General features: G+C 39.0%; 1 protein-coding gene across 1 annotated transcript; it reads left to right on the top strand.

The window, feature by feature from the left end:
* Positions 1-1,368: 1,368 nt before the first annotated feature.
* On the top strand, positions 1,369-8,753 carry LOC306899964 (putative G-protein coupled receptor 149; the record flags this gene model as incomplete). The annotated part of the gene is made up of 4 exons (XM_079466578.1): positions 1,369-2,307; positions 2,545-2,713; positions 3,022-3,458; positions 8,157-8,753. 4 exons carry the CDS (start codon positions 1,369-1,371, stop codon positions 8,751-8,753), a joined length of 2,142 nt encoding a protein of 713 aa, XP_079322704.1.
* Between the last annotated feature and the right edge of the window lie 5,080 nt (positions 8,754-13,833).

Raw genomic sequence — 13,833 nt, 5'->3', positions numbered from 1 at the left:
TCTCCTGCTTTCACGTGTACTCTCTCACCCTTTACAATTGAACCAATATGTGCATATAATCCATTTTCCCCCATTTTGCTGGTCAAGGTTAGATTATGTTCACGTTGTCTCATGCAGAATAATTTACAAATCAATCCTGTTAATTTGCACAAGCGTTCTAAGTAACTGATCAATGTTGCCCCTTCTTCCAGCTGTGAGTCTGCAGTAGAGGTCATGAAATTGACTTTAACTACATTACATTGTGCTTGTCATCCAAACTCTGACTTCAATTGTATTATGCAAAGAAATACAAAACTCACTTCACTTGACAAATATTCAACAGTCTTTTACTTTCTGTTGGTACATTCTGCTTAACTGTGTGAGGTTTACCAAACTTGCTAAAGTAATAAATGTAAATTGTATTTTGCATCCACTCTTGTTGCCCTGGTAAAATGCTAAAAGAGAGTTACAGGAATGTTTAAAAAAACTAAATGTTTAATGTATAGTTATCTAAAAGAATATGGCATTTAAAAAAACTGTGTTTCCATGGCTTATGTGTAGATCACAATGCTAACAACAACAAGGCCATGCGCGCAATTCTATGGGGATGTGTGGACAGATAAAAATGCACAACCAATTCCACTGCAAGTTGCTTTGTATAAATGTGTCTGCCAAATATGTAAATGTTATGCTTGGTGATAGTTATTTGCGCCAAGGATAAGTGCAACTGGAAGTCTGATCCTGTATGTTGAAACCTGAGTGATGTGATTGTATGACTCATAAAGAAAGATTCACAGTGTAAAACATTTTGACAGAACGTAATCATTTTTCTAATAAACATCTTATACCATGTTCTGAGAGTTGATACATATTTTAGTCATTAATTTACGGTCATTTATTACAAAAACTGCCCCTACTGATACATTTAGTAGTACCCTGCACAGTGAAATGTGTTTTATGCAAAGCTCACACACCAGTGATAGATGGGAGAAGGACGGTGGCTCCACCCTCTACTAGCATCTTCACTCTGAGAGCTCATTCACACTGAAGCTCAGCTGCGTGAGGCGCACACTGAATGGCTAGTAATCGACCGCGCAACATTTATCCACACATGCCCAGAGGATGAATAATAATGTAAACACCTTGAGTAACAGTTAGTAGGGAAATTGGTCCGATCGAAACAGGAACATTGTTGAAATGACTCGCTGGCTCTTTTAAGCACCAATTGGTTGACCACAAGTGTCCGAAGACCAATGGATAACATGCCGCGCATTGGGAAAGTATTTGCACCTCGTTGCGCGCAGTCGCTGGACGAAACCTCCACCAGCTCGGTCTGATCGCGGAATCCTGCTTGGGGGAATGAGACGAGAAAAGTTGGACTAAATGGAAATGCCGACGATACATGCCTCGACTTTGCCTAACAAAACCTACCAGCATGAGGACGTGGACCCGGTTGAGAGTAACTGGCAGATTCTCTTCGGGTTGTCCTTTGCGATTGCCGGTGTCACATTCATGGGTGGTTTGTACTCGCTTATATCGTTGCTCAGGATGAGGAGCAAGTCTTCCTTGTGTCTTCTAGTGGCTTCACTGTCAATAGACGACCTGATCAGCGTAGTTCCGCTCACACTCTTCATGGTCCTACAATGGAGGAGCGGGGACGCAAACCGGTCGGGGGCAATGTGTACCTTTTCCGGACTCTTGTATATTTTTCAAGGCTTGTCAAGCAATATGAAAGCCTGTCTCATTGTTGTGTACACTTTATACGTCACGAAGCGCTTTGGAGTATATCAGACCCCCGACCGACCCCTCGGGGTGTTTGTGGCTGTCATCGCAGTGTGGACTGTCAGTCTGGTGGTCAGTGTCCTGCCCGTGTGCGGTTGGGGTCGCATCGCTCCCGCGTCTCTTGGCTGTCTCCCGGAGAACGACAGCTTCTACGTGCTGCTTCTCTTCGCTGTTTACGCACTGTGTTTTTGCGGGCTGATAGTTTGCTGTGTTCCTCTCATGTATCAGCTCATGTGCTCCACGGAGGCCCTAAAAACATTTTATCCGAGCTACCTTGAAATTACGGGGTCGGCTCCGCTATGTGAGATCCCTTCGCTTTCACGGGACAGCTTGGAGAAAAGTTTGGGAGCGTACAATGAATTCAACTCGACTACAGACAGTTTCAAGAACAGAACGGAGACAAACACCCTGTCGTATTCCCCGTCGACTGGTCCTTTTCAAAAGGATGCTGTCCAAAGTGAAAGGCATTCTCCTGTGTTTTTCTCCCAGAAGCGCTTCTCCATGATTCTGGCCATGGCTCGAATGGTTTTGTGGATGCCAATGATGGTGAGCCACATTGGAAGTCAAGCTATAACAGCAATGCACATTGCCCAAAATGTCTTCATACGTGTTTTGTCTGCTAGAGATCAGATAAGGCAAGACGTCATAGGTTGACCTAAAATCTGCCTAAATGCTTCTTTAATTCACACATTTCTCGTGAACCGTCTTGCTATTTCAACATAGGATAGGGAATGATGTTTAGTGAATAGCGTTATTTATGCCTGATATATGTTGCCCTTGCAGACCCAGATCTTGGTGAGTCACGCTGTTCACATGCACAACTCGTCCCTGGAGACTCTCTGTTTCTTCCTGACCTTGCTCTCCGCGGCGGTTACCCCTGTTTTCGTGCTTTCAGAGCGCTGGATCCATCTACCATGCGGCTGCTTTATCAACTGCCGTCAGCTCTCCACCGGTTGGTATTTACAGGGATCACTGATGATTTTTGCAATGGCCTAATGAGCCTATAGTGACATGCGCCGATTGTGATCATTGATGTTATAAGCTATGTACAGTAGACTATTCAAGGTTTGGCGACTCTTTTGTATGCACCCCTGCCCAATCTATCAACCTCAAAAAGGGCATGGTGACATTTAAAAAGGTCGTAGGTTTAACCACTGCTACATTTTGAAATAAATGAAATAAATCAAATTGCATTTTCATCCTGTGTGGGGGGCTAGAAAGTGAAAATTACTTTTCACACCGTTTATGTTTCTTTTACAGCAAAGAAAAGGAGGTTTGAATTCAATCTCTCTTTCCAACAAGGCGGTGTTTACAAGATCTCCCAGGCCAAGTCTCCTTCCATCGAGAAACCATCGTTTAACAGTTTATACAGTTGTGATTTCTCCGAGAGTAGAGTGGAAGTGTTGGACAGCGGTCAGATCGGTAAATTCAGCACCACGCCAGCGGAGGACAGCTCCCTCCACAGCGAGCTGCTGCTCGAGGAGAGGGCGGACGGCGAGCCGCAAAGCTCCGCGGAACGGGACGGACCGTGCAGCATCTCTCCTCCGGTGTCTGCCTGCGATGGGGAGGATCTTAACCTAGACAACTCATCCGTATTCGACGGTCCGGAGAGGAGGATGTCCCACAAGGAGTGTCGTAAAATCGAGTTGACGGACTGGGAGTGGTGTAGAAGTAAATCAGAGAGGACTCCAAGACAGGTAAGATGAAAAACATATCAACATATGGGGTGGGATTTATTTTTGTTTGGTGATTTTTTATTTCAGCTTCAAAAATTGTGTGCTCCTCCCTGTAAAAACACAGGTTCATTTTAAATAATCCTTCGTGATGCAAAGAACATTCAATGAAAATACAACCTTGATATCTTTAATATTGACAAAAAAAATGAAATCAAACTTTGATTATTGTTATCTCATAATGAGCATAATTTATAGATTGAGACTTTGAATTTAATGACAGGGGTTTGCTTTAAATCGTATAAAAGTTGTTCAAAACCATATGATACCAACATGAATATAAATTTGACATTCTATGTACGTTGAACATGCACTCTGCAATCCTCTGGCACTACTATTTTGAAATTGCTCTTCTAAAAGTAGGTTATGTCTGTTATTACCGAAACACAGTCAAGCAAATGATAAAAAAGGTAATTTAACTTTCTTAACAAGGTACCTTTGCGCCTTGTACAGTCGTGATTTTGACAATTACTTTCATTTGGCACTTTTAAATTAACAGCATGCCTCTAGATGTTCACCACCAGGTTGCTTAAATCATTATTAATATTTGAATCATTTTAAATAGTTGAATGGACCGTAGTGGCTTTGATTTATTTAGTGTTTGCACGAGCAAATAATGAAGAGAGGGACGCCTGTCTCAGACAAAATTAATAACTGATGTGCAGGACCTGCACTATGCTTTTAGTGAAAAATTACTAAAGTAGAACATTTGCATATTAACTAAACTGAGCATGCATGGTTTCATACGTTTAAAACAGAGATGTCTATGAGCGGGTCATGCTAAGACATTATTCAAAATGCATAATAACAAAACCCCCAAATCAACAAACTATTAAGTACATTGTTATAATTAAAGCAAAACAAGATAATCTCTATTGTCTCAGGAGCACTGTGTATTCTGTGGAGAGAGGCAGATACTCTTGACCTGACACATTGACATGATTGAATGCTGACAATTGCTTTACTGGTTGTTAAAGGCAGAATTTATTTTCATTTGTGGGTGGACTATCCCTTTAAGGTGGGGTCTCTCGATTATGACATCCAGTTTAAGCTTTAGCATTGCTTAGGGGACAATTCCTTTTATAAATGCAAATATGCAGAGACGGTTCCTGACTTTACTTTTATGTTTTCTTATGGATTAAAGGTTTGTTGACGATTGTGGGCTCTGAAGACTAGCATTGATCTCACTTTCCCCTCTCCACTAACATTAGTTTGATCACTGTTTTAGCCCTGTAGGCACCCAGAAGGCACAGTCTTCTTTAAATAAATTTTTACACCCAAGTGCATTTTTTCATATTGACTTTGTACTCAGATGAACACGCAATAATTTGTGCGCTCACACTAAATCTAATACTAAACTCACACTATAATCAGGTTTCCATGTCAGGGGAGAGACGAGAAAGCTTCTTATTATTCATGTCCTCTTCTCTCCCTTTTTCTTGCATATTATAAAACATTAATAAAAAATTTACTTTTAAAAGAATTTGGTTGAATATGAATTTAGTTAACAAGCAAATGAAACAGAATTCTTAGTTTTTCATAGCTTTATGAGTTGATTATAGATTTTCTAGTGATGCTACACTTAAGCATTTTTTTACATTTTACCTTAAATGTAAACTACAGCAGTAAACATGTTATGATTTAGTTTATGTGATCAGACCCTTAAAATTAAATGAGCCATTTTTTGCTGCTGTCTTTCCAAGATTTCTTTGTAAATACCTTCTCTACATGTGAAATGAAAAATTACCGGATTCTGACATCTCAGTTTTAGAACAAGTTTTTTTTGCTGCTCTCCCTCAAAATATGTTCTTTTTGGATTACGGAGGATGCATTCAGCTCTAAAAGTTGCAATATATTTTCACACTACATCAAACTCACACACACAAAAAAGGTCCCTCAGCGATTCTTTGGGGTGGTAAAGTGCTAAAGCACCACTGCTATACAAATAAACATTCTCTTCAAGCACCAAAGCTGTTGGCTATCTTTTTGTTGAAGCAATAAAGTGCTTCAAAGCACCTCTTATGGTTCTTCGTAGCACAATTAAACAAAGCTGTATAGTACCTTTAAAGTTATGGTGCTCTATATCATCTAAAGTTTCTCTACTATGATAATAAGCCAATTAACCACTTTCAGATGTATTTATCCCCTTTATTTTAGATTGTGAAAAAATTTAGAAATTATCATTTTGAACATTTCGAAACACATAAAGCAGATATTTTTATTCTCATTCCTATAGTCCCTTCAGCAGAGCATGGTTTTCAACCTGTCTTTTAAACCCTGTGGTCGTGCAAAAAAGTATGATGAAAACAAAATATCTCTTTTTCCTCTCACTAAGACCGTCTTGCTCTGATGAATACAGGATTTATGACTACAAAGGCAGCTGCTCCTCCAGTGGGTTCTACTGCAAGCCACCCCTTTGAAACAGCGAGTAATTGGGGCTTGCAAACAGGCTGTTGGGTTGCTTTAGACTCATAGTGTGTTGGGAGCAGAAACAGTAGGTTTACGAAATATTCTCTTGTGACTTGGAACAACCCATCAGGCAGTTGCAGTTCTGCTGTCAGTATAATTTTGCCACTGAAGACAGGAAGCTAGGTTATGTCTAGACCTCCAGTGGGGATGATCCAGAGTAGGAGGAGAGGTCAGAACACCGCTGGCTCTGATTAACCGGGGGCAGATGACTAGTTCAGAGTATTTTGTGAACCCAGGTCATGTGTGAGCTAGCAAGAGGTAATTTGTTACGAGATGTTTTGTAAGAAGAGATTGGTTGTTTTACACCGGTCTCGCATCCCTCATGGAGTAGCTCCGGGAGCATAAAATGACGAGCGAGAGAGTGTACGGCAAGAGAGGACCAGGCCTGTATTGATTTGAGTAAAAAGTTACTTTTACGTTCGCCGGATCCCCGCCTCCTTCCTTCCTTACATTGAACCGCATTACACATTCATTAAAAAAATTATACAAAGTCAGAATCGTATCACTAGCAAAAAATTTATTTATAAAGTCAAATAATAAATGAAACATAGATATGTTGTTCAAGACAAAGGCAAAAAACACTTGCAAATTCACCTTTGCATCCAGTTGGTTAAGAGTTCTTTGTCAGTTGTTTTTGAGCAAAGGCTTTGCATTATTTGTTGGAATATGCTACTTTAATATTCTCTTTGAATTTTTATTTTATTTTCTAATGACATTTATACATTTTATATCCATTTATAATCCATTTTTCCTGTCTGCTTTACTGCCTGACTCTATGGTTTGGATGATGTGGTTATCAGTCCTCATCTCCCCAGTGCCTCTAGCTCATCCAGTGGTGCTGCGCAATTGGCCGAATTCACACCCAAGTCATCCCCCACATGGTCCTTTATGACCTCTGATGAGCAGTATTTCATTTGAATGTTATATACTGTATTTGGGCAAAGCTTGCTGAAGGCACACATCATATTGTTGACATCTCATTTCTCAGCCGTTCTAATGTTACGAGAGAGGAAATAAAAGTAGGGAGAGAGAGACGTTTCTCCAGCAGCTGCGCTGAACAGTCAAATGAAATCAGATCAAAATGCTTGAATAATTCAGAGTCCTCAGTCAAGCGTGGCATTTCAATCTATTACGCACAGACTTCATGTCGATTGTTTCACTTTATTGAAAAGGGCCATGATAATGACAAGACACAATCATATGGACCGCTCTGAAGTTCTCCATAGTGAGCTGCCGGGGACAGATGGAACAATGGAAGGATGGGTGTTGATGGTCCTTGTCTTAATTTGACCTGAGCTTTTGTTCTCAACGGGCCTGATATATACACAGGGCTTATTAACTCATGGCAAACATCTTGCAAAATGAAATTACATTTATCAGGCTGCTTTTTAAATGTCATTGACTTTGTGTGTAATTGAGAGTTTTTTGACCTTTAAAATTAAAGGTTTTTTGATCAATCTTGCATCTTGTCGGTCAAAAGTGTCCCGTTGGACTGGTTTTTAATACTCATTAAGCATGATTGAACTGATTAATATAATTTGTTATCGGATACCAAGATACTGTAGATAACAAGTTTCATAACTGATTTTTTGTTTTTAAAACACTTCCATCTAGCACATGGAAGAAAGAAATGGTTCTTATGAGAACCTTTAACTGAATGGTTTTTAGGGAGACAAAGTTTTTTATTTTATGGCATCGGTGTGGAGAACCTTTTGAAGCACTCTTTTTAGGGAGTGTATGCAGTAATACAGGAAAACATTTAACTCAAAAACACACTTGATCTTTAAATAAACATGAATTTACATTAAAATATAATGCAGCACCCAAAAATGAAAATTCTGTCATCATTTACTTACCCTCATGTAATTTTTGTATGACTTTCTTCTGCCGAACACAAAAGAAGATATTTTGAAGAACATTGGTAACCGAACAACGGCGGTACCCACTCACTTCTGGTGTACAGACAGGAAATCAATGCAAGTCAATGGACACCGCCGTTGTTTGATTACCAGCGGTCTTGAAAATATATTTGTGTTCTGCAGAAGAAAGAAAGTCATAAATGGCAAACCCGTGTGACTTTCTTTCTTCTGCAGGACACAAAAGAAGATATTTGTGATTTGATTTTAAACCCAAGTTCTCGATTATATTTGGACTGTCAAAGTGTTTTGACTCTTGTCTTTTATTTCCAAACAGAGATCCACAGCTGGGTTGGCCATACCGCTATGTGCTTTCCAGGGCACGGTATCCCTCCATGCCCCCACTGGCAAAACCCTGTCCCTCTCCACCTACGAAGTCAGCAGTGACGGTCTAAAGATCTCCCCCCACAATGCAAAGAAAGTGGAGGTGTACCGCTCCAAATCGGTGGGTCACGAGCCCAGCGCGGACGAACCCAACTCTGGAAATGGAGGCGGAGGCGCTGGAGTTGCCGACACCAATGTTAAAATCCACCTGGAGGTTCTGGAGATCTGCGACAATGAGGAAGCCATGGACAGTGTCTCTATAGTCTCCAACATCAGCCAGTCGTCCATGCATGCACGCTCGCCCTCACTGCGGTATTCTCGCCGTGAGAATCGCTTTGTGTCATGTGACCTAGGCGAAACAGCCTCATACTCGCTGTTGATCCCCACCAGTAATCCAGATGCGGACAACATTAACATCCACATTCCAGACACAGTGGAAGCACATAGGCAGAACAGCAGGAGACAGCACCAGGAGGTTGTTGGTTACAAGGAGGAAATACAGCTGATCAATGAAGCCTATAGGAGGCAGGCAGGTGACCAGGGGAACTGACACAAGCAGATACAAAAGTGTACACCAATTGGCCCGGAAAATTTACTGTACTGTATAGATGATTGGCATGTGATGGTTCAGGACAAATATTAATTAACAGAAAGTTACAAGTAGAAGAAAGCATCCAGACCCAAAGATTGGATTTTCTTCAAAGAACAATTGTGCTGTAATCCCTTTGGATAAAATGCAGAAATTTAAATGTTTAAAGATACACAAGACATATTATGCTGTCAGGCTTTTTACCTAAGCAAGCAGGGGTATAAAAACAAACTCGAAGTGTGATGTGGGTCTTCCGATTTTGTGACTACCTTTATATGTGAGCACCCACTTCTTCAAGGTTAATGTGCATCAGGGAAGGGCTGGAGGTGTGGAGAAAGAAGTGATTTATATGAGAAGGTACGGATAAAATGTGCTCCGAGGTACGACAAATCTTAGAATCGGGGAAGCAGGACAGAGACTGTGCTTGCTCAGATATACCCTCAGTTTCAAGCCCCGGTAAAGATAGATCAGAGGGTTACAATGACAACTGAGAATCGCAGTGATAAGCAAACTGCCGTGATTTGAAGTATTGGAGAACAAGCTGAAGTCCTTGAGCTGCTGCGTGTGACGTATAGACTGAAATAAAGGTTATTGAGGGATGAGAAATAGTGTTTTATTCATATCTGATGATCTGTCATTTATTGAATAATAATGAATGTGCATTGATAGAGAGGGTTGAGGAGAGAGAGAGAGAGAGAGAGAGAGAGAGAGAGAGAGAGAGAGAGAGAGAGAGAGAGAGTGTGTCGAACGGAGAAAGCCAATGAATGTGTATTTGGTGCTTGTGAGACAGACAAAGGAAGAGATTGCAAGGGCTTGTGCAGATTCGAAAGTAGAAAAAAATCCATTTTAGTATTCTAGCTCAGGCATTGACCGTATGGCATACTAAAATAATTGATGCCAAATGTGTACAATGCAAAGCGTTTGCTTTTTTTTAAGACACATTGCTTTTCCCTTGTGTGTGTATGTCTAAGTGTGTTTACCTGTAAACTTAGTATGTGTGAACATAAAGGCTGATCACTATGTGTATGCTTGCTGCCTTATGTGTGTATATGTACATCTTTATTGTTGAACTAAAGCGCTGCACATGTGCTGCTTTATCTAAATTCATGAATCTGACTGCTGAGCCAGAGAGAGATCGCACCAATGGAACATTCCACAAATGTAAAAGTGAATGTGATGCATAGGCCTATTTAAGTGGTTATGTGTGTGCAAATGAATGCTCATTTTAAAGTCACTTAGGATCCCCCCCTCCTCCCCCCATTTTCAATGCACTGCATTTCCAATCAGAAATGTGAGCCAGGCCACTTACTCGCATTTAATACAGGCTCTGAAAATGGAGCATTCGTGCATGATTCAATAGATACCTGTGATCTAAGAAAAATGCAGACTGTGATCAGTACGCTTACTTACATTTTAGCTCTGCCACATCAGTACAACAATTATTTAGAAATGTGAAGATGAAATGTAAATGCTAACATCGTTCAGGCTCAAAAAGCTCTTCTACCCATTTAAAATTTCTGACAGAGAGTGTTTATTTATTTTATAAATGTAAAATTAAACTTGTTTTTCATGTTGTATATTTCGAAAAGCAGACCTTGTTGTTGTTGTTGTCAAGCAGCAAAAAAGCTGAGGCATAATGCTCCAAAATATTTTCATCTATTCAATGTTCTCATTAAAGATTTATTTGCAGAAAACAGCCTTATTCAAGAGTGTAGATTTATTCCCATTTGCAGCTCTTTGTTGAACTGCTTCCTGTGGTTTTTATATAAATTATCCGAGCCGGAAAATGAGACAGAAATCCCCATGTCTGGATATTTAATGGTTTTTTAAATTGATAACTTTTCTTGCCTCTTCCGTTTTAAATACGAGTAGAAACAGTTCAGTGCTTTAATAATCATGTTTGTCATTTGAGATTTTATATTGCAAAAACTTTGCAATGACAAAATTTGGACAAAGTGATAATTAAAAGCAGCAATGATTAAACAAAGCAAAATAATTTCACTGTAATTGTATATAATTGCACATTGCACTCTTAAAAATATAGGTGCTTCACAATGCCATAGAAGAACCTGTTTTGTAAAGAGCCTTTAACATCTGAAGAACCTTTCTGTTTCAGGTTCTTTGTGGCTTTTCTTCAGGTTATAAAAAGTTGCTGCGAGGAATCTTTTAAGCACCTTTATTTTTAAGAGTGTATGTAGTTTAGTTGCATATTGCCACTTTCAAAACTAACAAGCTCTCAAAACCTTTTTTTCAAAAACCACAGATAAACACGAAGGGTAACCAACAATAATGTTTTATTGAATAAATTTCAGTCCAAGATACAAGTAACAAGGTTTGAGTCCGATACAACATGTTTGTAATTTTTTATTTGCTTCGTGATTGTTGTTACAATTGTATTGTAAAAAAGCAAGCCGATAAAAAGCCAACGTAAACTATTAAATTGCCATTTTTCCAAACTCATTTTGTAACTTTCTAGTAACCCTGAAGACCTTGGTTTGCCTGTTCAAGTGGGATTGATCAGGATAAAGGCAAAACTTTGTAGGACGGAGGACCTTTAGATCAGAGTTGAGATCCTCAGCTTCAGAGTTTGTCAATACAGAAACTTAATTAAAAAATAAAATAATTTTTGTTGAAAGAATGATCTCTTTTTAAAGTACCTTTAATGTCTTTGCACTACAAAGCTTTCTAAAATGTTTTGTCATGCTATCATAAAAAAAACTAGCTGTCAATATTTGATTATGCTTTAAAGACTTTGACAATTTTTTCCTTCATCTGATTCGTCTTTGCACCTGGAGAGCACTGCAAATCCTAAGAGCTGCAACCACAGGGTGTTGAAAAGACTTTGGGCACATGTTTACAGCAGACCTGCTCTTTACCGACATAAAAGTTCTCTTTCCTCCGTTTTTTAACATTTCAGACAGAGCCATTTGGAAGGCTGACACTCCCTCTGTCCCTCCTTCTTGCAAACAAGGCAAGTTCTTTAAAAGAGCCTGCCATTCAGATGATGTTTAAAAGCAATTAACAATGAGGCACATCCAAAGCTATCAGGATATTGTTGTGCAGGGAGCGAGCGAGTGACAGGCTGCTTGGAAAGGGGCTTTTGAATAAAAAGAGATTGACATGATTGAGGTGGCGATTAAAGAGTAAAAAGTGAGAAGATGCTTCCCCATATGAATACTTTTTTTAAGAGCGCTGTGCCATGCTGACTGAGGGACAGGCATTTGAGGACACAAAGACGAAGTGGAAAGATTAAGAGACAGAAGATCTCAAATGGTCATTGTTTAAGGGGATGTGTGCTAAATTAGATGTTCTATGTTTCGACAGCAAGTTGTCACCTAGTGAAATTTCTTTCCAACCCAAAATAACACATTTTCAATCATGCCTGGACATTGCCTGGACTTTTATGGCAAATTATTTCTTGAACAAATGCAATCTTTACTTTGCATAAAGATTATTTTTTGTAATACAATGTGAAAACAGAGCAAGGAAACTGAAAGAATAGAGGGTGTGGGTTCATTTAAAAAGAAGACTTGCTGTGATGGTAAAGATCTAATCCATATTTCATGGATGGGTCTGGAAGCTTCTGCAGGACACACAGCTCTCCCGTCACAACGCCACAGCGCTCTAATTATCTTCTTGCGCTCTGTTAAAACAGTCGCTGTTTCACTTCCCTGCAAATCCCTGCCTCTGCTCCACTGCCTTTAAACAAGACACTAATGACAATGTGAGCAGAGACCAATTAGACTATAAGCATTAGGACAAGTGCCCGAAGACTCGAGTGCTCGGAGGCAATAAACACACAACTCCTTTTGTTCATACCATGTTTAGGCTACTCTAGAATGCAGCAGAAGACAATAACTTCTCTTTGACTTGGTGATGTAGCTGTAAGATTACACCAGCGAAGGAGATGCTAAGTGAAGATAATTAATGTCTCTGGGTTTCGAGATGAACGTTAGGAGGATTCATCATGACACACTGCTGCAAACGGCTGGTTACGGTGTGGGAAAACTCATTAGCTCATTCTTTTTCTATGAGAAAAAGTAAAACAGTGTTTTGTTTCCTGAGGTGTACCATTTTCTCCAAATGCATTGCCTTTGAAACCTTTGTCACTTCAAGCATACTGTATCTGATTTAGAGGTTGTGGGAAGATGCTTTTGTTTTGTCACATGGGTAACTGTTGCCACTGGCCGTTAAGTAGATTTAAAGTGATCTCTGTATATATGGAGAACAATATATTTTCTTGTAAAAAAACAGTAGTAGTCAAAGGTTTGGACAGACTTGGCCTGACGTTTCTCTATAAAACTAACGTTTTAATTTAAACAAAATCAATTAATGAGTTGAACCAGATGTAAGCAAGATACACCCAGTAAATTCTCTCAACAGATAAAAAAGAAAAAGAAAACATCTCAGGTGGCCTAGGTAGGGTTAGTTAATAAAATGTCAAGAGCTGTAATCTAGGCAAACATTGGTATTCATTTTATTTATTCAATTTTGGTTACGTCATAACTCTTTGCTGTTAATTCTGATGACTTCACAATGTACAGAAAATGATCAAACCTCTTTTAAATAGTTACTTTATGTGTTGTACAGTCTGAAATCAAAACCTGTTACAAAAAACTTTGGAAAGAATCTTTGAAATTACAGCCAAGAAGTTCATCATTTAAAATATGTAATATATATATATAACCAAAATCAATATTATATGATTGCACCTTAATGTTAAAAAGAATTATCATCAAATCTTCTTTCCCAAAATGTTTTTCTGAATATTAGTTTTTTCACATCGTTATATCCATTTCAGTTAAACTGCAGTTGGTTTGTTTTGATTAAGTAATAATTCTAAAAATAGGCTACAGCTAACTAACACGATAAAAAACACAAGAAATACATGATAACATAACGATTTTAGAATTTTGTCTTTAAAAACGAAGTTATCTGTTTTTGCAAATAAACCAGTCATTTGTCTTTATGTATTTCTATAGTGTAGTGTGAGTAATTTTTTCTTGTAATTCTGCTTTGAAACTACGCAAAGCTGTAAAAA

Source organism: Barbatula barbatula (assembly GCF_947034865.1).
Source record: "Barbatula barbatula genome assembly, chromosome: 10".
Classification (NCBI taxonomy): domain Eukaryota; kingdom Metazoa; phylum Chordata; class Actinopteri; order Cypriniformes; family Nemacheilidae; genus Barbatula; species Barbatula barbatula.
The sequence above is the reverse complement of the archived record's forward strand: the minus strand, read 5'-3'. Positions and strand labels throughout refer to the sequence as shown.